General features: G+C 42.4%; 2 protein-coding genes and 1 pseudogene across 2 annotated transcripts; 1 reads left to right on the forward strand and 2 right to left on the reverse strand.

Moving 5' to 3' along the window:
- Positions 1–1782: 1782 nt before the first annotated feature.
- LOC126062409 (keratin-associated protein 4-7-like) lies at positions 1783–2115 on the reverse strand (annotated as a pseudogene).
- Positions 2116–7358: 5243 nt separating this feature from the next.
- Positions 7359–8454, reverse strand: LOC126063174 (keratin-associated protein 4-7-like). The gene is made up of 2 exons (XM_049861359.1): positions 8203–8454; positions 7359–8121 (listed from the first exon to the last, which is right to left on the reverse strand). The coding sequence occupies exons 1-2, from the start codon at positions 8316–8318 to the stop codon at positions 7359–7361; spliced, it is 879 nt and encodes a 292-aa protein (XP_049717316.1). The 5' UTR covers positions 8319–8454.
- A 7330-nt stretch (positions 8455–15784) lies between these two features.
- On the forward strand, positions 15785–16600 carry LOC126062607 (keratin-associated protein 9-1-like). The gene is made up of 3 exons (XM_049860313.1): positions 15785–16137; positions 16213–16325; positions 16380–16600. The coding sequence occupies exons 1-3, from the start codon at positions 15785–15787 to the stop codon at positions 16598–16600; spliced, it is 687 nt and encodes a 228-aa protein (XP_049716270.1).
- The last annotated feature ends 7452 nt before the right edge of the window (positions 16601–24052 follow it).

The following is a 24052-nucleotide window of genomic DNA, read 5'->3' on the forward strand; positions in this document are numbered from 1 at the left end:
CCTCCTTATCAGAGAATGTTCTATGCCCAAGGCCTTTACTCAGGCTAACTGGATGGGCAGCATAGAGGCAGACCATTCCCCCAACAGTGTCAATCCATCCCCTCAAAAATAGCACCCAACTAGCGCCTCCAATTTAACTCGCATTACTTTCCTTACCATAAGTGTGATGGTTAAGGTTGTGTGTCAGTTTGGCTGGGCCATGATTCTCAGTGGTTTGGCAGTTACAATGCAGTTTGGCAGCTGTGTATTGATGTGATCACCTCTGCAATGAGATCTGATATAATGTAATCACTTCCATGATGAGATCTGTTAGGAGCAGCCAGTCAGTTCAAAGAGAGTTTCCTTGAGACTGTGGCCTGCAACCAATATAGGTGGACTTTCTGGCAGAGCTCTTGGACTTTTGCTCACTCTGGATCCTACAGCTGCCTCCTGTTCATCTGACCTCCAGTTCTTGGGACCTGAGCTAGCAGCTTACTTGCCAATCTTGGGATTTGTTGACTTCCACAACCTGTGAGCCAGAGGCCTGCCATCTGACCTGCCAATCTTGGGCTTGCCAGCCCCTGTGGCTACATGAGTCAGAAAAGCCTCCCCCCTGATCCACAGTGACCCTCAGACTTGGAACTTTCTAGATTTTACAGCCGCGTGAGCCATTTCCTTGATATAAATCTCTCTCTTATATATACGTATTTGTAAGCGTGAGTGGTTTTACTTCTCTAGAGAACCCAGCCTAAGACAAGTGACATCATACTCGCCGGTTTCCCACAGCATCTGTGACTTCAACCTGAAATCCCTGACTCCTCTCTTCTCATAGGTTCCATCATAATTAGTCCCACACCATGAATTTATCCTGATTTACCTCCCCCTCCTTAAAATGACTATAATTTTGCTTGGTACCTTTTTTACAGTAATTACCTTCATAATATGAACACTCTTCTGTCATCTGATCCTCTTCTTCACTTTGTCTTGTTTGTTTGTGAGCTGTACATATTCCTTTGAATTTTTAGACTTGACACATTTTATGTTTGTGAATCAATCCTTGCATATTACTCTTATCAAATACTCTACTTTTTCTTACCAATATTACCAACACACTCCACCTGACATATGCCTTCCTCTTAAATCCAAAATCTCATTGTGATTTACTTGAGGAATGGAAACGGGGTCTCATTCATCTCATGTGCTCCCCAGACCCCAATAGTGCAAGAACCCTGCCAGGTGATCTGTAAATCATTATAGTAGCAATGAAGTTCTTATTTTCTCTCAAAAGACTTGTCAGCAAGTAAGGTGGGCAATCTGGTTTGGGGAAAATGTATATGGCTTAGGTTTATTTTGTAAAATCAGTTTTCTTTGCTCATGTGATACAAATCCAAACTTAACTCCAAATAAGCAGTCAACACTAAAAAGTAATTAAGGACCACAAACATTTCTGATACCAAGATAGTAAATATTTATTGAGACATAGTTACTATATTACACAAAATTTATTGTAAAGGTCAAGCCATGCACAGCAGTCATAGATTAGCAATATTTCCAATGGAGTAGTGTAGACATTTGGCATCTGAATGAATGCCAGGTCAATGGCCATAGAACTTAGAGGTTTTGTGTGGTAGTTAGTTTACATTGCTGCCTTTTAAATAGTTGCTTGGCAGCATGACCAAGGGGATGACTAAACATAGTGACAGTTTAGAACAAGGCCAGGTGCTGTGAAGAAAGGAAATATGAGTAAGACTGATAAATTGGCATAACGGTGGTTGACTCAGGCCTGGTGGTTATGAATGAAATTTAACAATAAGAGGACCCACAGCAGTTTAGGCGACAGCAGGTGGTACGGCAGCAGGTAGTCTGGCATCAGATTGGACGACAGCAGCTCGGCCGGTGGCAACTGAACACAAGGCAGCTGGGGCAACAGCAGCTGGACACAGAGCAGCCGGGGTGGCAGCAGCTGGACACACAGTAGCTGGGGAGGCAGTACCTGGGGCTGTAGCAGCTGGACTCACTACAGCTAGGGTGGCAGCAGGTGGTCTGGCAGCAGCTGGGGTGGCAGCAAGTCTCCTGGCAGATGTCTTGGCCACAGCCCTGGTCAGAGCCGACAGAGCCACAACAGGAGTAGACCATGGTGTTGGAGGGTGAGATCCTGGTGTTTCCAGGAAAACGATGTTCTAGAGTTTGGGAGTCTTACAGCCCCAGATCCCCTTTTAAGCCACCTTGAGAGAGCTTTTTACTTGTTATTGTTTATCCTAGTACATAACCAATTATCAAATCAGATAACTGTAGCCATTTTTTCTTGCAAAAGTCAAATAGGATGCATCTTTCCTTTCTATAATGTATATTAAGTCTAATCTTTCCTTCCAGATGGACTGTTCTGTTTCTTCGTGTGTGTGTATCATCTAATTTTCAAGAAGGCCGCTCTCTTCTCCAATTGGCTATCCTGTGACTGACAGGTTGTTACTAGATTCCATATATTCCTCTTTCAATCATGACACAACACACAGCAGTTGGGACTGAATCTGAGGAAAATCAATGGGAATGAAATCAAGCCCATTTCAGAATGAGGGAATGAGGGCTTGGGAAAAGGGGAAGGTCCACCACTGTGGGTCACTCTTGAGGGATGAGTAAGGGGACAACTCTAGGTGCCGGCTGGTAATTAGTGAGTTAGAGAAGGAAATCCCAAACAATGCGTTTTGGCATATTTCCTCATGACATTAACCAACTCTTATTGGTAGTATCACTCTATTTAGGAATCAAGGTTGCATGTGAAATAATCATAATCTCTTCTTTCTGAAACAACCAAGTAATAAATAACCAAAATCAAATAATAAAATCTCCAGTAGTGCAACCAATAAATCTATATTTTTAATAAGCTGCCCAGGGAATTATTCAGGGAAGGTGGCAGGGAGGGTCCATGGCCATGACTTTTTCTTCCAACTCCTTGCTGAGACAAATGCACTAGAGACTTAGTCTTCTCAAGAAGATGAAACAGGAGTGGAACTGTGTTAAATGTGGTATACAGTGAGGCAGGAAAGGCCGAAGACTTAGTGAGGAAACCATGTAAGGACTAAATTATGATTTCTGGTGGAGCTTGTGTGGTCAAAGACAAATGACCTTGCAGCTGGTTGAGAGTGGCTACTGACCTGAGCGGCATGGACACCCAGCGTATAGGGGAATATGCTTCTGTCTGCTTGTTACCTGCAATTCTTAGAGATTTCACAGATTTACAGTGCCCTTGAGGGAGATGTGCTAATGGATATAACTGCTTCTCTTCCATCCAGTCAAAGAACTTTAACTGACCACACTCAGCCAAGCCTATTTCTTCACAAAATTCCCATTTCTTTCTCTTTCTCTGCTGGGTGCTGGGAAATATAGCGCCTGAATGGGGGCTACTTCCCAGGGGTAATTCTACACAGTACAAGAGCGAGAAGGAATTTTTGGTAGACGACTACCCATTTAAGCCACAAGCAGACAATTTGTTCACATGAAAGAGCTAAAGAAGGGTATTTCCAGGCATGCAAGGAACCAAAAACTATACTATGTATGTACGCTTTTGGTAAAATTTCCCGAGGAAGTACTCCAGCCATATGAAAAACTAAAGCATGAAAATATCCCACTGTACAAGAAACAGTGCATTATTCAAATTTTTAGAATGTCTATATCTATGCAATTCTTATTTAAAAGCAAAAATTTTTAAATGACTATGTTGGATTAAAAGCTGGGTTTAGAAGGCATAGCTTTAGGGTAACTCATTTGCAGTGCGTATCTTTGACCAATACCTTCATCTTTCTGCTTTCAAACTCTGTTTGGTTTCTGCATCCAGTATGGACACGCTCCCCTTTCTCATGAGCAAATGAATATTTTAGGCATATCAATATCTTAATTCAAGATTGGTTCTTTGGAGTCATTCTCTCCCTGTGTATGGTTTTGCATTTCTCTGCTCTGTGAACGAGCATAAAAACTCAGGCACTGTTTGAAATTAAAAGTACAGAGATTTGTTAAGCCTCAAGGCAATTGCAATTGGGAAGCTGCCTAGCCCACTGAAAATGGAACCAAGCAATCCATGGTGGGGCAGTTACAGAAGCATACTTATAGGGTAGAAAGAGGAACAAATCCATGTGCTAAGGCATTTACAGGAAGATCAATGAATATTGTAATAATCACAGTCTGATTGGATACATATTAAATAGTTACAGTAAAAGTTATGAATATTAGTAGAAATTACAGGAGAAACTATGAATATACTAAAACATGTTAAGTAGCTCGAGCAAAAGAACCACGATGAATTTGTTTCTTACTTCTGATTATTTGATACTTTATCAGAGACAAGTTTTAGTAAGAGTTTCCCTGGAACAGGTTGTAAAACATATTTTAAAGTAGAATTAATTCCGGGCAAGGTTCAAGAGGCCAAGGTGGATTTTGGCCTGTATTTGGGACAGAATCCTTTACCATGTCAAGTGGCTTACCAGCAAGCATTAAAGAAGTAACTTAACAAACAGTAAAATGGATCCTGATTTTATATCAAACCTCAAGATGGAGTCAGGACTCCAGCTGTAAGCCATAGCCTTCCACAAACCAAGTGCCTCAGATTTTAATTTGCTCTTACTCAGCTCTAAGCCAAAGGAGCCCTGGTGGCACAGTGGTTCAATGCTCAACTGCTAAGTGAAAGGTCTGCCATTTGAACCCACCAGCTACTCCACAGGAGAAAGATGTGGAAGTCAGCTTCTGTAAAGATTACAGCCTTGGAAACCCTATGGAGTGGTTCTACTCTGTCCTGTACTATGAGTTAGAATCGACTTGATGTCAATGGGTTGGGCTCTAAGCCAGAGGTGATTTATAAGTAACTTTCAGAAGACAGTTTTATTTTTATGTTCATGGAAGCTCTTTAATTTTGTCCCATGTACCTATAAGAAATATTAGTAGATGGTGATTTTGTGCCACTTCTATACAATAGTCTAGAGGAATGGTTTTCAAATACTAGTCTATGACCCAGGTCCAGCTTGTGATAATGTTTTCATAATCATGAAGTTAAATGAGAAAAAATAAGAATAAGGTACGTATTTTGATATAACAATGTAGTCAATTGAGGAGTACCCCTTTACTCTGATATATGTTAGTCCTTTTTGCCTTTTTAGTGTTGAAATGTATATATTCTTTTATGATAAAAAAAATCTTATAATTTTGGGTCTTTCTGTTTCATCATTTATTCTGTAACTACCCTAGTTATAGCAGCTTTGTTCATAATAGCCAAAGACTGAAAACAACCCAAATACCCTTCAGTGGGTGAACAGGTAAAAAAAATTTGGTACATCCATACCATGGCCTAGTACTCAGCAATAAAAAGGAATGCACTATTGATACACAAAACAACCTGGATGAATCTCCAGAGAATTATGCTGAGTGAAAATAAGACAATCTGAAATGGCTATGTACTGTATGATTCCATTTATATGACATTCTTGAAATGACAAAATTATAGAAATGGAGACCAGATCGATGGTTGCCAGGAGTCAAGGAGGTAGTGTGTGGCTATAAAAGGGTAACTTGAGGAATTCTTGTGGTACTGGAAGTATTCTGTATCTTGATTGATGAGATTGGTATAAGGAGTAATAGAATTAAAATGTAAAATTAAAAGGAACGAATGGGAATATTTTTATGTACTACAGACTGTTAGATCATTGCTAAAAAAAGATCGTTGGCTCATTTATTCTGCTCCTACTCAAGTATCTTCTTTTCATGTGGGAGTGGCATCAGACAAGACAAGTGAAGTAATGTGACTGCAGGAGACATTTGGCTTACTTACCTGAACATGATTAAGTCTGCTTGAGATAAAGGAGACCTGTAGGATCTAAGAATGTCCAATGAGTGCAGTCTTAGTGCAGGGCTTTGAGGCACAACCTAAATCTTTCCCTCTTATAAACTCACCTTTGCCTACCATTCAAACCCTCTTCCTCCTCCCCGAATCTTCCCCAAAGGGGGTGTTACTCCCCCTCTGACTAATGGTCTCCTCATTTGCTTATGACTTTTTTAGTATAGTATCATTGGGCTGGGATCATTAAAAAGACACCACTCGTCTGTCAGTGTGTTGCACTGTTGTGTTGTACTACATGTTGCTGTGTTGTTAGAATCTATGCCACCAGTATATTGAATACCAGAAGGATCGCCAGTGGTGAACAGGTATCAGCAGAGCTTCCAGACTAAGACAGACTAGGAAGAAAGACCTTGTCAACTTCCAAAACTTAGCCAGTGAAAACCCTGTGGATCACAACAGAATATCATCAGATGTAGTGCTGGAAGATTAGCCCCCTATGTGGAAGGCACTCAAAATACACAGTATCTGCGACGACGATTGTAAAGATGGTATAGGACCAGGCAGTGTTTCATTCTGTTGTACATGTCATCACCACGAGTCCCTGCTGACTCAACAGCGAATAACAACAGCCATCATTAAAATGAAGGGGGCTGGGTAAGGCCAGGGAGGTTTAGTCTGTCACATTTGGTCAACTGCAGGTGGTTTTTTATTTTTTGGCTCATTTTCTCTAGTCATCACAAGAATGCAAACACTTTCTTGTCTCCTCTGCTTCCTCTTTATTTTATGAATGTGTACATTTCCCTTGAATTTACTGACTTGACTCATTCTGTTTCTAAAAATTATTACTTCTATATTAACTTTTTTCAAAACAGGAATTCACCCCTTATGATCAATAGTACCCAAAACAGTCTACTTGCCTTGACCTTCCTCTTATTTCCAAGACTAGGTTGTGAGATCCGTGTAGGAAGAAACAGTGGCTCACATATCTTGATATAATTCCCAGAGCCCAACGGTGCAATGAACATGGCAAGTGATCAATAATTTTGTTGACTGAATAAGACAAGTAAGGTGGGTTATCTTATTTTGAAAAATATGTGAAGAAGGTCCTGCCTACAATATAGGCATTAGATAATATTTGCAAAATCAATTTTCTTTCCGGCCACAGAAACCCAAACTATTCTTCATCTTGAAAGAACGCTAGGGGAAAAAAACTGACAGTCAACTCTCAAATACAATTCAGTATACAAGAATTTCTGATAAAAAAAAATTTATTGAGAAAGAATTAACATATAATTGTGAATCTCAAGATGAGGGTAATAATCATGGGCTCAGGGACTTTGTCCACTGCATCATGTATCTGAGGACTGAATGCAAAGAAAAGGTCCATGGGAGACATAAGGGGTATTCAGTGTAGACTTGTGGCCTTTCACCAGTTGCTTACTGGTATAACAGGATAATAAAGGTAGTGGCCGTTTAAAACAGAGAAAAGTTCATATGAATGCCACTTTTCTGTTGATAAGATGGTGGCCAGCTCATGGTTGATTGTCAGGTATGATGCTCAGCAAGAGGATTGAGAGCAGCTGGGGCGACAGCAAGTTGTGCGGCAGGTGGTCTGGCAGCAGACTGGACGGCAGCAGCTGGGGCGGCAGGTGGTCTGGCAACAGACTGGACGGCAGCAACTGGGGCGGCAGGTGGTCTGGCAACAGACTGGGCGGCAGCAGACTGGGCGGCAGGTGGTCTGGCAACAGACTGGGCGGCAGCAGCTGGGGCGGCAGGTGGTCTGGCAACAGACTGGGCGGCAGCAGCTGGGGCGGCAGGTGGTCTGGCAACAGACTGGACGGCAGCAGACTGGGCGGCAGGTGGTCTGGCAACAGACTGGACGGCAGCAGCTGGGGCGGCAGGTGGTCTGGCAACAGACTGGACGGCAGCAGACTGGGCGGCAGGTGGTCTGACAGCAGGCTGGGGGGCAGCAGCTGGGGCGGCAGGGGGTCTGGCAACAGACTGGACGGCAGCAACTGGGGCGGCAGGTGGTCTGGCAGCAGACTGGGCGGCAGGTGGTCTGGCAACAGACTGGGCGGCAGCAGCTGGGGCGGCAGGGGGTCTGGCAACAGACTGGACGGCAGCAACTGGGGCGGCAGGTGGTCTGGCAGCAGACTGGGCGGCAGCAGCTGGGGCGGCAGGTGGTCTGGCAGCAGACTGGACGGCAGCAACTGGGGCGGCAGGTGGTCTGGCAGCAGACTGGACGGCAGCAGACAGGGCGGCAGGTGGTCTGGCAACAGACTGGGCGGCAGCAGCTGGGGCGGCAGCAGCTGGGGCGACAGGGGGTCTGGCAGCAGACTGGACGGCAGCAGACTGGAAGGCAGGTGGTCTGGCAGCAGGCTGGGGGGCAGCAGCTGGGGCGGCAGGTGGTTTGGCAGCAGCTGGTCTGGCAGCAGCTGGGGCGGCAGCAGGTCTCCTGGCAGAAGACTTGGCCACAGCCCTGGTCAGAGCAGATGGGACCACAACAGGAGCCGACCATGGTGTCAGAGGGTGGAGGTTGTAGATGTCTTTACAGGAGAGTGATTTCTCAAATTTGGAAGTCTCCTTGCCCCGCCTCACCTTTTATACCCTGCTGAGGAGCCGCTGTCACCATGTTAATGGCTATTTCCTTGTTATTGTTTATATTAATAGATAGACACTTCTGAAATTAGTTAATTGTAGGGGAGTATATGTAAGTTAGATGGAATGTATTTTTCCTTTCTCTCTGTTAGGGTTTAACCAATCTAATCTGTCCTACTGAATCACCTCTGATTTTCTTTCTTATGGGTATCATCTAATTCCAAAGAATCTTCAGCTTCCTCACTGGATTGCCTATCATGTGATCAATCATTTGGAACTCAACATTCTGTGTATCCCTTAAAGCCTTGTGTCTCACATCATTCCTCAACTGGAAACAATGTTTCTTGTTTCTAGAGACCCTTTTGAGAACAATGAACCGTGAAAATACTAGAAGAAAATTTGGGAATTTTTTTTCTTAAAATATTTGAAGCAGTATAGTTTTTCCAAGACACAGAAAACTTAATAGTAATAAAGGAAAAGATTTAAAATTTAGACAACAGAAAAAATTTACTGCCTGGTCAAAAAAGAAAAAAACCTTAAAATCAACAGTTTAAGGGCAACTGGGAACAAACTCATTAATCAATATACCACAAAAGGAGCTGTTTTCCTTAATATATGAATACCTCTTACCAAAAAATAAATAAATAAACCACTGCCATCGAGTCAATTCTAACTCTTAGTGACCCTATAGGACAGAGTAGAACTGCCCCATACGGCTTCCAAGGAGCAGCTGGTGGATTTGAACTGCTGGCCTTTGGGAGAGCAGCTGAGCTCTTAACCACTGGGCCACTAGGGCTGCAAATACCTCTTACAACTCAATTTAAAAAAAAAGTTTAAAAATACAAAATTGAGTAAAGAATATCAACAGTTCAAAGAAAAATAAATATAATGCCTTTTAAGCTTATTAAAGATGTTCAATCTTATCATTTCTAAAAACATGCTTAATTGAACAATTTATTCATTCATCAAACCACCTGTTGAACACCTACTATTTGCCTGTCCTACCCTATGCTCTGGGGATACAGTAATGAGTAGCTGTTATTGTTACCAACTGGAATGACAAATATAAAATATTTCATTTTTAAAACCTCAGCCTCTAGGCTGGTGTGCCCATTTAGTCTCGTATACATGGTTGGACTATGTGGTTTATTCTTTGTTTTATAGGCCTATCTAATCTTTGGCTAAAGGGTGAACATCAGAAGTGACTTCAGTCCTGAGTTAAAAGGAGTCTGGGGGCCACACTCTCAGGGTTTCTCCAGTCTCTGTCAGACCAGTAAGTGCAGTCTTTTTTTGGTGAGTTTGAATTTTGTTCTACACTTTTTTCCAGCTCTGTCAAGGACCCCGTATCATAACCCCTGCCAGAGCAATCCGTGGTGGTAGCCAGGCACCATCTAGTTGTGCTGGACTCAGTCTGGTGGAGGCTGTGATAGTTGTGGTCCATTAGTTCTTTGCACTAATCTTTCCCTTGTATCTTTGGGTTTTTTTTTTTTTTCACTCTTTTTTTGTTCCAGACAAGGTGAGACCAGTGGAGTGTCTTAGATGGCCACTCACAAGTTTTTAAGACACCAGACGCTACTCACCAAAGTAGGATGTAGAACATTTTCTTTATAAACTATGTTATGCCAATTGAGCTAGCTGTCCCCCAAGACCATGGTCTGTAGCCCTCAGCCCATCTTTTTTTTAGATGTAAATATCCATTACATCTAAGTCTTCCTAAAATTCTCTGTTATCTCTATTTTTCTTCTTCAAATGACTGCTTTTGAAATAGTGTGTTACATTCTCTGCTATGATTGTGGATTTAATCATTTTCCTGTGTATTTTTTAACAGCTTCTTACACTTGATTTAAGTGTAAGCCAAGTGACTATAAAAATAAGAAAGTTAATGTTTTTGGAGCTACCACAAAGAAGTCACCATCAAGGTCAAGTACAAGTATGATAGGCTTAGAATTCTGGTCTAATTGGGCTACAGTTCTATGGTTATTTTGTTTAGAGACGTTTGGTCCTCTGTTTCAAGTCAGGGGAGATATCTTGGAGATGACAGGTTTATTCAGTTATCAGTATATAGATTTATGCTTTATTGACAGTTGCTAGGTTATATGATAGGAGCCCTGGTGGCGAAGTAGTTAAGAGCTTAGGCTGCTAACCAAAAGGTTGGCAGTTTGAATCCACCAGCCATTCCTTGGAAACTCTATGGGGCAGTTCTACTCTGTCCTATAGGATCCTTATGAGTCAGAATCAACTCGATAGCACACAGCAACACCAACAGGTTATATGGTAAAATTTGTTAGTAAAGATCATGGCAGTTTAGTGCAAGACCAGGGAAGAAAGTCAAAGACCATTGCTTAGATTGCAATTGGCATCATGTTGACTGAAGTTTGGTTCATAGTCAAGCTTAAAGTTTAGTAGAGCTGTTGGGATAGGACCAAGTATTGTGGCAACAGGTGGTCTGGCAGCAGACCAGGCAACAGCAGCTGAAGGTACAGCAGGAAGGGCAGCAGCAGATCGTTCAGTACCAGGTGGTCTGGCAGGAGCTGAGGGCACAGCAGGTCTCTTGCCAGAACCTTGGTCAGAAATGACAGAACCATAATAGGAGCTGGTCATGTTGTCAGTGGGTTGAGGCTCTGGGTGCACTTCCCAGAGAGGAAGGTTGTTTGTTTTGAAAGTCTCTTTGTCCCTTATCCTCTTGTATAGCCTGCTGAGGGACGAAAGAGAATTTAAGGAAAAAAATGATACCTTGGATAAAGCCAACCAGAAGGAAATTCTCTCTTCCATCAAATACAGGCACTCAGTATAATTGCCTAAATTTGACACGTGCTTTTCAAATCTGATAAACAACAGCTAAGACATAATGTACATTTCAACAGAATATTCAAATATTCTTTTATCTGTAGTGGCCTATGAAATGACAGTTTCAGCAACATGAAAACTGTTCCCTAGTGGGGGTTATTTTCTATGAATGCATAGGAGAGAATGCCCAGCTAACAGGCAGATTATGTTACCATACGCAGGACTCTATTTGTCACCAGTATCTTCAATTACAGATAATTACAAATGGGTTTTTCTTGAGAAATATTATAAATCTAATGAAGGAACTATATTCTACCACTAATGGGTTTTCTAGGTACATTTTTTAATCTAAAAATCAAATTAGTTGTGCCCTCCCCTCCATTTTGGGGGTGTGTGGGAGAGAGGTGTTAGCAATATTACCTCTGGTCCTTAATTATTTCTCATTCTTCAGCCACTTTTCTCTTCTGTGACAAATCAGAGTCTGCCTGTTAGCTGGGCATTCTCTCCTACTCATTCATAGAAAATAACCCCCACTAGAGAACAGTTTTCATGTTGCTGAAACTGTCATTTCATAGGCCACTAAAGATAAAAAATATTTGAATATCCTGTTGAAATGTACATTATGTCTTAGCTGTTGTTTATCAGATTTGAAAAGCATGTGTCAAACTTAGGCAATTATACTGAGTGCCTATATTTGATGGAAGAGAGAACTTCCTTCTGCTTGGCTTTATCCAAGATATCATTTTTTTCCTGAAATTCTCTTCTGCGTTTCACATTGTTTTAGGGAAGACAATTTGGTGTGTGCTGTACCTTTACTTCAGGTTTATCTTCTGATGATTTGTCACCATTCTTTAATGTGGTCACTATTTCTTCAGTGTCATTACCCCATGAGTCCATGAAACAAAGAGCCCTTTTCAAAGCGCCATATGGATAAAAGTCAACTGCTGTCAGGTTAGACAAGACTGTGTCCAGAGCCAAGAACTCATTTATCGAGCAAATATTAATTAGTGTTAACCAAATACATTGTGTTTTGGGGCAAAGGGAAGGAACGAGGAGGTTGTAATCAGAGAGACCTGGTCTTAACCCAATTCAGCCACCCTATGGCATTTGGGCATGTTTCTTAATTGCTCTGCACCTCTGTTTTCCCATTTATAAAATGAAAATGATGCCAACCTTGCTGAGTAATCGAGAAAATTAGAAATACTAAGAGAGGTAAAGCACTAACATCACTTGGCTTTGTAGCAGGAATCTGCTGTCTGGAAGAGATAGAATGTACACATAAACAAATAGCTTTATTCCTAGGTTAAAGTACAAGGGACCATAAGAAAAATTGAAATAAAATGTTAGAGAATTAATAGGTAAGAGTGGTCACAGTCAGGTGGAGGGATCTGGGAAAATGCTAGGAAGGAGGTAGCTCTTGAACTGTACTTTCAGAGCTGACATTATTTGGATGTGTGCAAATGGGGGCTAGAAGAAGCCAGTCCACCAGCCCAAGAGCTGGTCAAGCAATTCTTCAAGTTTCAAGTTTTTCAGTTGCCCCTCTCTTATTGACTCATTTTCACATTTTTCACAGCTCAGTTTCAAATCATGTCTACCATTTTAGTCTCATGATCTACAGTGCTCACTAAAAACATAACCTCCAGCTTTATGGAATGCAGGAATGGGAAGAACACGAGTTTGGCAGTCAGGCCTGAATACAATATGGCTCCACTGACGCCTTGCTCTGTCAAGTCATTGAACCTCACTAAACCTCGTTTCTCTGATTTTAAATGGGAATACTAACAGTACCAACCTTAGTGTTGTGAGGATTAAGAGATAATGCTTGTGAAGAATTCAGTACAGTCTTCATATGTTAAATACTCAATGAATATTAAGTATGAGTGCCATTGCTGGAGTGATTGTTGTTAAATTTGTCATTATAAAGGAAACCAAGGCCATCAGGGACTGCCATCTCACCTGCATTTTTTCACCCTAATTACTAAAATGTCTTGTCTTTTCAGATGTCTCATTTCAAAGTCACCTTTTATTTGTACCTTCAAGTTCAACCCCACCTCCAGCCATTGGCTTCATCCAGGATCTTGATCCCTCGCTAATCTCTTTTTCTGTCCACCTAGCAACAGTGAAATGGTCTCAAGTTTGAAAGTCTTCTCCCCTAAGTTCTCTTTTACACCCTTCGAAGGAGCTGCTCCACAGCAATGGGTTTTTGGTTTTGGAAGGAGCTACTAAAAGGAGTTCTGGTGGCACAATAGTTAAGTGCTCGGCTGCTAACTGAAAGATCCTTGGTTTGCACCCACCAGTTGCTCCGTGAGAAAAAGATGTGGTAGTCTGCTTCCATAAAGATTGCAACCTTGGAAACCCCATGGGGCAGTTCCACTCTGCCCTATAGGGATGCTGTGAGTCAGAATCGACTAGACAGCAACAGGGTTTTTGTTTGTTTGTTGTTTATTTGTTTTGTTTGTTTGTTTTGAGGGGGATGTTAAGGAGCTGCTGTTGCCATGCCCAGGATTATTTTCTTGCTATTGTTTGTCTTTCTAAAGACATGCTGATTTTGGTAGGATATTGATGTAGAGTTAGCCTTTTATTTGGACAGTGCTTAAAGTAAATGCAAACAAGATATGTTAATACACAATAAAACAGACCTCCCCCCCATATATTACAGTAAAATGGCTGGCAGTGAAATTAGCACAGTGCACTTATGAATTGTGAAGAAGCTAAGAAATGTGGAGTGCAATGGGCTGCGTTTAAGGTATGTGGCTTCAAATTTGACTCGTTCAAAATAGAATTGGTCATTGTGTCGCTTTTTCAAACCAGAACCACAATTCTCCAGTCCTAGTACAAATTACTGTCAGTCCAAGTTTTCAAGCTAGCAAACTTAGTTCTCCTTTTCAATAATGATTGATTCCCACGATGCGCTGGGCCTATTCTCAACGAAGAGACACAGAGATGAATAATACCCCATCCCATCCCATTTCCCAACATGATTCTATTCTGACTCAAGGAACTGCTATTACTACGCATTGCCATTGAGTGGGTTCCAACTCATAGCAACCCTATAGGCCCCATAGAGCTTCCAAGTCTATAATCTTTTGAGAGCAGACTGCCACACCTTTCTCCTGTAGGGCAGCTGGTGGGTTCGAACCACCACCGTTTGGTGGGTTTAACCACTCACTGCCCCAGCGGGGCTCCTTACTCAGTGAACAGCAGCAGATTATTTGGCAAGATCTGCAAACAGGGGGATTATCCACTTGTACAGCCAAGGCCATCAATACTGCAGCAACCCCGGAAATCCTCAGCCGCAGCTTAAGTCAGAGCAAATGAAACTGTATCAAAAGCCCACTCTGAGGCTCTAGGTTAGCCAAATATGGAAATTGCTAAGCATCCAAGGTAGTATGCACCCTATTCTGCCTTTGCTTCATTCATACAGATGATGGAGTGATCGCTTTCCTTTTTTTTCCCTGCATTAAATACACTTTTGGGCCTTGGCATTTTTAAACTACAATTCAAGGAAAAATTCTTTGTCAGAGTAACTGCATTTCACCACTTGTTGTTAGTTGCCTGGAGTCAGCTCCTCTCCTGCCCCATAGCCATGATTTTCATGTGTTTGAACCCGCTGTTGAGGGTATTGTGCCAATTTGTCTCATTGAGACGGTAAATAAGCCTCCCGGGGGTAGGTCTGGTAGTGACTTTCTCTACAGATTTGGAACTCAGTTTGGAAGAGATTATGTCAATTATAATTAAACTCAGTGTCCTCTTTAAAGAAATAAGATACCAAAGTGGAGATACCAAGTGTCTGCTGCTGATAGTCACCTATCTTTGAATCAGGATTTTGTGTGGCACAGATAAATACCTTGTTAACCGAACCAAACCAGTTGTGGAGTCCATTCCAACTCGTAGTGACCCCATGCGTGTCAGAGTAGAACTGTGCTCCATAGGGTTTGCAATGGCTGATTTCTCGGAAGTAAATCCCCAGGCCTTTCTTCTGAGGTCCCTCTAGGTAGAGTCAGACCTACAACATTTTGGTTAACAGCTGCACACATTAATCGCTTGTACCACCCAGGGACTAAACCTTGGTAAACTACGGTTTTAGTTCAAACTGTGCTAAAATATGGCTCAAACTTGTCACCACAGTTTCATCAACAACATGCTCTATCTTCAGAGGTGCATCCCACTCTATGGGGCACTGAGGGAAAAAAGAAGGCGGTATGACAATGGTTCTATCCTCTTCCCTAAATGAACTTGAACTGTCAGGTGATCAACTGATGCACTCTCTTTAAAAAATGATGGTTCATAGTTAAATGATGCTATTGATGTTGATTGTCTCTCTTATTTTTGGAAATAAGTTCTTATGAGTTATTTATCAGTTAGGACAACAATTCAATCATGTATATTCAGAAGATTCATAATACTTAGGGAAGACTTCCTTCTTGGCCAATTTCCTGTGGGTCATGAAAAAGAGTATAGTAAATAATAACAAGGAAAAGTTCTGCTCATTGGTCCCAACTTTGGGGGTCCAGTGTATAAATGCCCCAGAACAGAAGGAGTTCTCAGAACCTGGGAAACTCACCTCTGAACAGAAGCCCACCCTCCACACCTGACACCATGACCCACTCCTGCTGTCCCCCTTGCTGCCAGCCCACCTGCTGCACAACCATCTGCTCCCAGCCCACCTGCTGCACAACCACCTACTGCCAGCCCACCTGCTCTGGGTCCTGCTGCTACCAGCCTTGCTGCTGCCCAACTTGTCAAACCACCTCCTGTACCACCAGCTGCCAACCAATTTGTCAGGCCAGCTGCTGCCGTCCTTCCTGTTGCAGCACACGCTGCTGCCAGCCCACCTGCTCTGTGTCCAGCTGTGCTGGCCAAACCAGCTGTGGGTCCAGCTGCTGCCAGCCTTGCTGCCGCCCTAGTTGCTGCTCCACACCCTGCTGCCAGCCAGCTTGCTCTGGCCCTGTGTACTGTCGGAGAACCTGCTACCGCCCAACATGTGTCTGCCTGACTAGTGGCCTACCCCAGAGCTTTGGATCCAGCTGCTGCCAACCCTGCTGTCAACCAACTTGCTGCCGCCCAACCAGCTGGGTGTCCAGCTGCTGCCAGCCCTGCCCCCGCCCAACCAGCTGCGTGTCCAGCTGCTGCCAGCCCTGCCCCCGCCCAACCTGCTACGTGTCCAGCTGCTGCAAGCCCTGCCCCCGCCCAGCCTGCTGCGTGTCCAGCTGCTGCCAGCCCTGCCCCCGCCCAGCCTGCTCCGTGTCCAGCTGCTGCCAGCCCTGCCCCTGCCCAGCCTGCTGCGTGTCCAGCTGCTGCCAGCCCTGCCCCCGCCCAGCCTGCTGCATGTCCAGCTGCTGCCAGCCCTGCCCCCACCCAGCCTGCCATCAGACCACCTGTTGTAGGACTGCCTGCTGCCACCCCAGCTGCTGATGCCAACCATCCTGCACTGATCCACTTGCTATAGACCCACTTACCACAGACCTACCACCCACCAAAGAGCACATTTCCTCAATCGTTTTGCAAAGAGCCTGTTCTTGTAATAAACTTGTTCCCAAGCCTTGCTGAGAAACTACATGCTGGCACGAAACTTCTTGTCGCAGAATGTTGTTGTCATCTTCTTTCTATGCTTGTGAATCTTCTGAGGGGATGATGTAAGTCACTTTGCTATTATTCTTCTTCATTTCGTCTTGATCATTATACCAGATGCTGGTCAAGTCCATCGGAACTTGACATGCATTCAGGGTCTAGGCCTCAAGAAAGTGATCATCACCTTTAGTCTCTATGAAACTTTAAGAAAAAATTCTTATGACTGTATATTTAGCTCTCTACAATGACTAGTATTTCGTGTATTTTTTTGGACATGTGCATTATTTTTGTGTCTTCTTTTCACCCTTTCATGATCCCATTGACTTGTCTTCCTAACTGATCTTTCCTAATAAAATCCGTATTAATCTGCATCCTATGGCGTGTTTATTTGTTTGTTTGTGGAGCTTCCTTTATGAGGCCTTTCTTTTGAATTACATTTTATATGCATTATTATCTCACTCAAGCATCACACTAGTCATACAAATTGGGTGGAGCAAAGATTTTGATTCCCATTTTAGTGATGCAAAAATGATTTGCTATAGAACTAGTGATCGACATTAGCTATAATGTCCGTCCAGGTTCTTTGATTCCAGGTCAAGGGCACTTTTCTTTATATCTTTCTATGAGTAGAAATTATACTGGGGACTGGGCACAGAAAAGATGTACGTTTGGAGTTGCTTCTCTAACGATGGAAGTAATTATCCCTTTCATGTACAGAATCATTCTCTGTCTACAAAGATCTTCCCAAATACTCTCTCCACATCTGTGATCCTTAGAGACCATCTTTAAGCGTTCTAATCAATAAAAGGAGCCTTTACATTTTCTCTGGGTTCTGATCAGCCACTAGGGCAATCTGCCACCACCACCAACAAAAAAAAATGAGCATCATTGAAGTGCCTGATCTGACCCTCACCTAAAGGAACGTCTTCTTTGATGCTGTGGAATTAGCATTCTGATGTCATTGTATACATCTCAGCAGAACTTGAGACTAGGAATCAAAAGCCCACCAACTCAGGCCACATTTCTGGGGCTCTCAGACTTTGAAGCAATTTGATAATTGATAACCTACAGAGGAAGTGTAGTTTTTTTTACAAATTGTGCTATAATTAAACAACCACGTACCAAAAAAAAAAAAAAAAAGAGCCTTAATTCATACTTCATACCATACACAAAAATGAACTCTAAGTGGACCATAAACTTAAATGTAAAACTTAAAACTGAAAAACATTCAGAAGGAAACATAAGAGAAAAGCTTTTTGACCTTAGGTTAGGCAAAGATTTCTTAGTAAAAAAAAAAAAAAAAAAAAAGCATAAATAATAAAAGAAAAAGTTGGTAAATTGTACTTTATCAAAAATAAAAACTTCTGGTATTTGAAAGACACACTATTAAGAAAACAGAAAGAAAAGGCCTAGTCTGGGAGAAAATATTTGCAAAACACATATTTGATAAAAGAATTGTATCCAGAAAATATTTTAAAAATCTCTTAAAACTCAGTAATAAGAAAAACAATCCGATTTTAAAAATGGGCAGTAGATTTGAACAGAAACTCTACCAAAAAAAAAAAAAGTGAATGGCAAGTATAGACTGTGTTAGTTATTAAGCTATTGTATCTTATGTCCAAACGTACTTCTGTACTCTGTTCTGTGATGCTGCAAACCACATTTCTCCTTTGCACTTCGTTAGGCAATATAATGGCAGGTGGGAAGGCTAGAAGGAGACTAGCAGGCTTCTTGTTCACTTCTTGTTGCTGTCAGTTTCACCTTGCAGTGACTCTTCATCCAGGCGGTACCTGTTGGGGCCAGGTAGCAAAAATGAAGACCAGTTTGCAGTTGTCTTTAATGCTTGGAGAATCATCCCCGTTAGGGTCTTCAGATATGCCAGACCAGCCAGGCAGAGTCTCCTCTTCAGAGGCCTGAATCTCAGGTCTACAACTTCTCCTCTAAGCTCATAAGACACCAGTGCCGACCAGTGCTCCTCCTTACAGGTTGTTGTTCTCAGCTCTGCAGGACTCTACCTCCAAGTGTCTAAATTTTAATAACCCAACCTCCTCCCATTATTCTGTCAGTCCTATGGTGATAGTTGCTTCCTATAGTTACCATCTCTGTCACAATTTAGTGTTCCCTTTTTACTGGGTTCTCTAATACCTACTTGATAATTCCTTATATTAAATTCTCTCCACTAAAATAACTGGTGTGGTTACAGTTTTCTGCCCGGCCCTTAACTTAAACTGCCCACTGCCATCAAGTCAATTCTGACTCATAGTGACCCTACAGCAACCCTATAAGACAGAGTAGAACTGCCCCATAGGGTTTCCAAGGAGAGGCTAGTGGATTTGAACTGCCGATCTTGTGTTAGCAGCCGAACCCTTTAATCACTGCCACCAGGGCTCCCCTAACTGAAATAGGAGGCTTAAATAGGTTAGTTCACCCAAGTTCACAGCCAATGAGTGGCAGGGCAGGGCTATGAATACTCATTATACCTGATTGCACTCCCCATGCTCAAGTCCTACACTCTAATGTCTTCTTAACAATGGAGAACATATGGATGAAGTTAAAAAGAGAGGTGGTTACATGGGTTGTCATTGAAGGAACTTACCTGAGGTGAAACGATCAGATAGATTGCACCTCACAAAACAGACATGGATGCAAGAGGCACAAATGAAGAGATAGTCAGCTCTCCTTACACTCCTTGGAATCTCATTCCGCTAAAATAGAACATAGTAAGGTTGTGAATATCCAGAAGAAGTATTCTGAACTTGATCCTAACAAAGAGGAGGGTATGGTTGGTAAAGTCAGCGAGGAGGACTTTGGCAAATGCTGACCATCCTAAAGTTTGTGATGATTGGAGATATTAAAGAAGTGCGTTGCCAGAATGTAGTCTATTCAGTGGAAAGACAGAATCCAGAGTTTAGAAGAAAATTAATGTGAAATCATGGAAAGAGGCACTGGGAGAGAAGATGGCTAATAAGGGTAGAAACTTCGCAGGATTTCTGTTGAGTCAGTGTGTTCACAAGTGATCCTAAAGAGGAAAATATGCAGGAGGCCCAGGGTGGAAGGAACTTAATATGAGAATTATCCTGGGTATATGAATTCCAAACACTATAGGGATTTAAGCATTGGCTGAAAAATCATCTGGCTGGATATGGAACGAAGGATTCACAAATTTTAGTAATTGATTATTATTACTGGACTCTGGGGGCCGCTTTAGTTCTTGAGATTCTTCAAAGCCCCTTAAAGTTCTTTGTTTTATTTAAAACTGTTTGCTGTTATTCTTCAAAGCCCATAAGCAACAAAATACATAAAATTTTAAAAAGAAATAGGCAGTGCCATATACATTTATTAGGCATTCACTTGGGGAGAACAGGAAGGCTGCCTTCTGCAAGGCTTCCAGGGTATTCACTACCCTGACAGATTTATGAGTCTACCCTTCAGCCAAGAGACCCTGCTGGTGCCGTGGTTAAAGTGCTTAGTTGCTAACCAAAAGGTTGGTGATTCAAACCTACCGGCCACTCTGCAGGAGAAAGATGTGGCAGTCTGCTTCTGTAAAGATTACAGCCTTGGAAACTCTATGGGGCAGTTCTACTCTGTCCTTTGGGGTCACTATGATTTGGAATTAACTCAGCTACAGCGGGTTTGGTTTAGGTGGGGCCCTTCAGCCTGCCTGGTGATCTGCTTCTGAGAGGTCACAGCCTTGAAAACCCAATGGAGCAATTCTATCCTGCAACACATGAGGTCGCCATGGGTCAGAATCGACTCAATAGCAACTGGTTTGGTTTTTCTGATTTGGGCCTTCAGCCTTGCAGACTTTGACAACTGATCTTATTTATATTCCAAGGGTGAAATCACCTCTGTGACAGACTCAATTTAAACAAGGCCATAAAATCAGTGTACCAATTTACAATTTTATATGAGAAATAACTTAAAGAGGTATTGGAGTTTTCATAGGTCTTTTTGGACTAGCATACATTCTTCCTATAGGCATACCTGCATGAAAACTTAAATCTTTACCAGAAGGTTATTTTCTGAGCAAACACTTAGAACAGAGTATTTGAAGAGGAATGTTAAATAGTATATCATGCATAAGTTTAAAAATAGACTTTACCAATGAATCTGAAAGACTCAGGATGCCTTGGCTGATGACTGTCTGTCTCCCCTCTTCCCATGCAGTGGTTGGCCAGGCACTGCCAACATGTACCCCCTACTTCCATTTAAGAGTCACATGTTCTTTTTATAAAACATCTTCAATCTACTTCGTGTAAATTCTGCAAGTCTTGAAGCAGCACCTCCAGTGTTCCCCAACTTCTGATACAACTTCATTTGAGTCCTTACCTCATGAGTGTATACAAGGAATTTTATGTTTTACTTATGTTCATTTTGCCATAACATTTATAGAACATTTCTTAAGTTTCAGGGCATAGGTCTCATCTTTTAGAAAACTCAGGGTTTTGTCCACTTTCTATTTCTTCCAAAGAAAAACGTAAAATTCAACTCTGCAGGCCTGTCTTCAGAAGCTAGCATTGGGTCTTTGTTTCCATTAGGTAATAATATGACATCACCGGCTTACAGTGAGCAATTCATGCACCACATGTCTTCTCCAGGGTTCCCTTGATGAGTTGTGATGGTGAATGCAAGCCATTCAGCAATTCCCTCTTCCTATGACTCCAGGTTGTGTTACTGGGTATGACTCCAGTTGGACATAAGATAATTCCACAGTTCAGTCTTCTAGTAAAATATGATATTATTATGAAAGGCACAAGGAAATACTCTCAGGAAAACTATTCTTCTTTGCCTTTGTCCAAAGTAAATAACGAAGCTCGTGTCTTTTTCTGCTAGAAAGCATCTACTCTGAATTCCCCTACATGGCATGATTTGGCTCATGTATGTGTTTAAAAAGAAAAGGAATGTCGGCGTCTGAAGCCAAACTCTGCTAGCACTGATAATTTAAGGACTAAGAGAAACTAGTTGCCATCAAGTCAATTCTGATTCACGGAGGCCCTATGTGCATCAGAGAAGAAATGTACTCCACAGAGTTTTCATTGGCTGATTTTTTTTTTTTTTTTTTTTTCAGAAGCAGATCACCAAGGCACCTCTGGCTGGACCTGAACCTCCAACCTTTCAGTTAGCAGCTGAGAATGTTAACTGTCTATACCACCCAGGAGTAAGAAAGAGCCCTTAGAAATTCTAGTATTGAAAGTCATATCAATGTCAAGTTGATTGGCAGGAGAATTCAGAAGCTTGCTAGGTTCCGAGTTTACGTAAGTGTAAGATGTGGAGAAAATGGAGAAAGAATCAAAGGGAATGTATAATCACTCCCACTGAGGGATTCAGTGTAGAAAATTTTTTATACAAATTATGAAATCAGTCATTTGGAAAGCTGACAATGCTAGTATTACATAAATTGTTTAGAGAGATGTCCACAGTATTTGCATGATGATTTAATGCCTTCTCAGATAGTTCAGATTAGGATGTTGAAATCCTTTGCAAATTGGTGACAAGAACTATCCAGCCTGACAGCTATCTAGTTAATATAAAGACTTAAGAGGTAAAATTTGAGAAGTTCTCGAGTCAGAGCGAAGATGGCAGAATAGACAGAGACTTCCAGTGAGCCCTCTTTACAACAAAGACCTGAAAAAACGAGTGAAACAAGTGTATGTGTGATGAACTGGGAGCCCTGAGCATCAAAGGCAAGCTTAGACAACGAACTGAGGGTCAGGGGAAGGAAGAGACCATTCAGAAGTGGAGAGGAGTTGCCGGACCTGAATCGCGGGGAGCCCTCAGGCACCATTTCTGGAGCGGCAGCGGGCTGGTGCTAGCATTCAGCCACAGTTTCCTCAGGGAGAAGCAGTCAGCCACACAGCCTACTCACACCTCCGGAACCTAAGGATAAGGGTGCTCTCGGCAAAAGCTAAGTAATTGCATATATTTTACCATGCCCCCCCCCACCCCCAAGCTGGCTTCAGTGGCTGAATCCCTGGGCCTGAGATAGACCCTGCTGAGCACCTACAGCCATCCTCCCGGCCTTGGGGAAGGAAAAAAAATTGCAATTGGGAGGAAAAGATAATTTGCTAGCTCCATTAACCAGGGGAGCTCAGGACAGAAGCAGCTCCTGTCCAGGCATAAACCGTCCGTGGACCTTGAGCACCTTTCCCTTCTGCATGGACCCGTGTGGGCCTATTTCAAGAGAATAGCCCCGTGTTGGCAAACTCCAACCATTTCAGCTGTGCAGTGGAGAGGTGGGTGTTTGATGTTTGACATTGCTTTGCCTATTAAACAAGGTCCTCACCTACCCACATCAGGGACCTGAGGACTGGTAGCTCCACTCAGGTCACCCAGTCACCCGTGACAGGGGTTCAAAGATAACTGGTACCTCCCAGGCCTTACAATCAAAAACTTTGGGTGCCCATGGTCCGTCTGCCGAACCCACCCACCAGCACACTCTAGGGAACAGAGACGCTTTCTTCTCAGAGACACTTGGGGGTCAGTTCTGAGCCCCCTGCCTTGTTCAGAGCATGACACCCTGCTGCAGTCAGATACTGGCATATATGCCAATCACCCCTGCCCCTCTCAGACTGTAGGACAGAGCCTGTACCACACACTTGATGATCATCTACCTGGAAACCTGAGCTAAATTCATACAAGAAAACTGAATGGACTCCTAGACTGATATACCTGATAACAGCTCTAGCCAGCTGGGGACAGAACAAGAGAGCTCCAAAGGCGAAAATAATCAAGCTAGCTCACTCAAGAAACCCATAGGGGTATACCAAAACAAAACAAAGCAAGCAGCTGCGACACAGTAACCAAGCATAAACTAATACAATAACTTATAGATGACTCGGAGACAACAGTCAATATCCAGTCACATAAAGAAACAGACCATGGTCATCTCAACAGGCTCTCAAAACAAAGAATCCAAGGATCTTCTAGATGCAAGTGCATTCCTAAAATTCCCAGATGCAGAATACGAAAGTTTAATATACAGAACCCTTCAAGACATCAGGAAGGAAATAAGGCAATACACAGAACAAGCCAAGAAACACACAGATAAAGCAACTGAAGAAATTAGAGAGATTATTAAGGGACACAATGAAAAGTTTAATAAGCTAGAAAAATCCATAGACAGACAGCAATCAGAAATTCAGAAGATTAACAATAAAATTACCAAATTAGACAACTCAATAGAAAGTCAGAGGAGCAGAATTGAGCAAGTAGAAGCTAGAATTTCTGAACTTGAAGATAAATCACTTGGCACTAGTATATTTGAAGAAAAATCAGATAAAAGAATTTTAAAAAATG

Source organism: Elephas maximus, chromosome 19, assembly GCF_024166365.1.
Source record: "Elephas maximus indicus isolate mEleMax1 chromosome 19, mEleMax1 primary haplotype, whole genome shotgun sequence".
NCBI lineage: Eukaryota > Metazoa > Chordata > Mammalia > Proboscidea > Elephantidae > Elephas > Elephas maximus.

What these genes read in the sequence shown, in the direction of transcription:
- LOC126063174 (XM_049861359.1), bottom strand. Translation starts at nt 8,318, where the DNA reads ATGGTCGGCTCCTGTTGTGGTCCCATCTGCTCTGACCAGGGCTGTGGC. An exon ending in AGCTGCTGCCAAACCACCTG is followed by an intron (nt 8,122 to 8,202) that starts CCGCCCCAGCTG and finishes CTGCCAGACCCC; the next exon opens with CTGTCGCCCCAGCTGCTGCC.
- LOC126062607 (XM_049860313.1), top strand. Translation starts at nt 15,785, where the DNA reads ATGACCCACTCCTGCTGTCCCCCTTGCTGCCAGCCCACCTGCTGCACA. An exon ending in CCAGCTTGCTCTGGCCCTGT is followed by an intron (nt 16,138 to 16,212) that starts GTACTGTCGGAG and finishes CTTTGGATCCAG; the next exon opens with CTGCTGCCAACCCTGCTGTC. An exon ending in GTCCAGCTGCTGCCAGCCCT is followed by an intron (nt 16,326 to 16,379) that starts GCCCCCGCCCAA and finishes GCCCCCGCCCAG; the next exon opens with CCTGCTGCGTGTCCAGCTGC.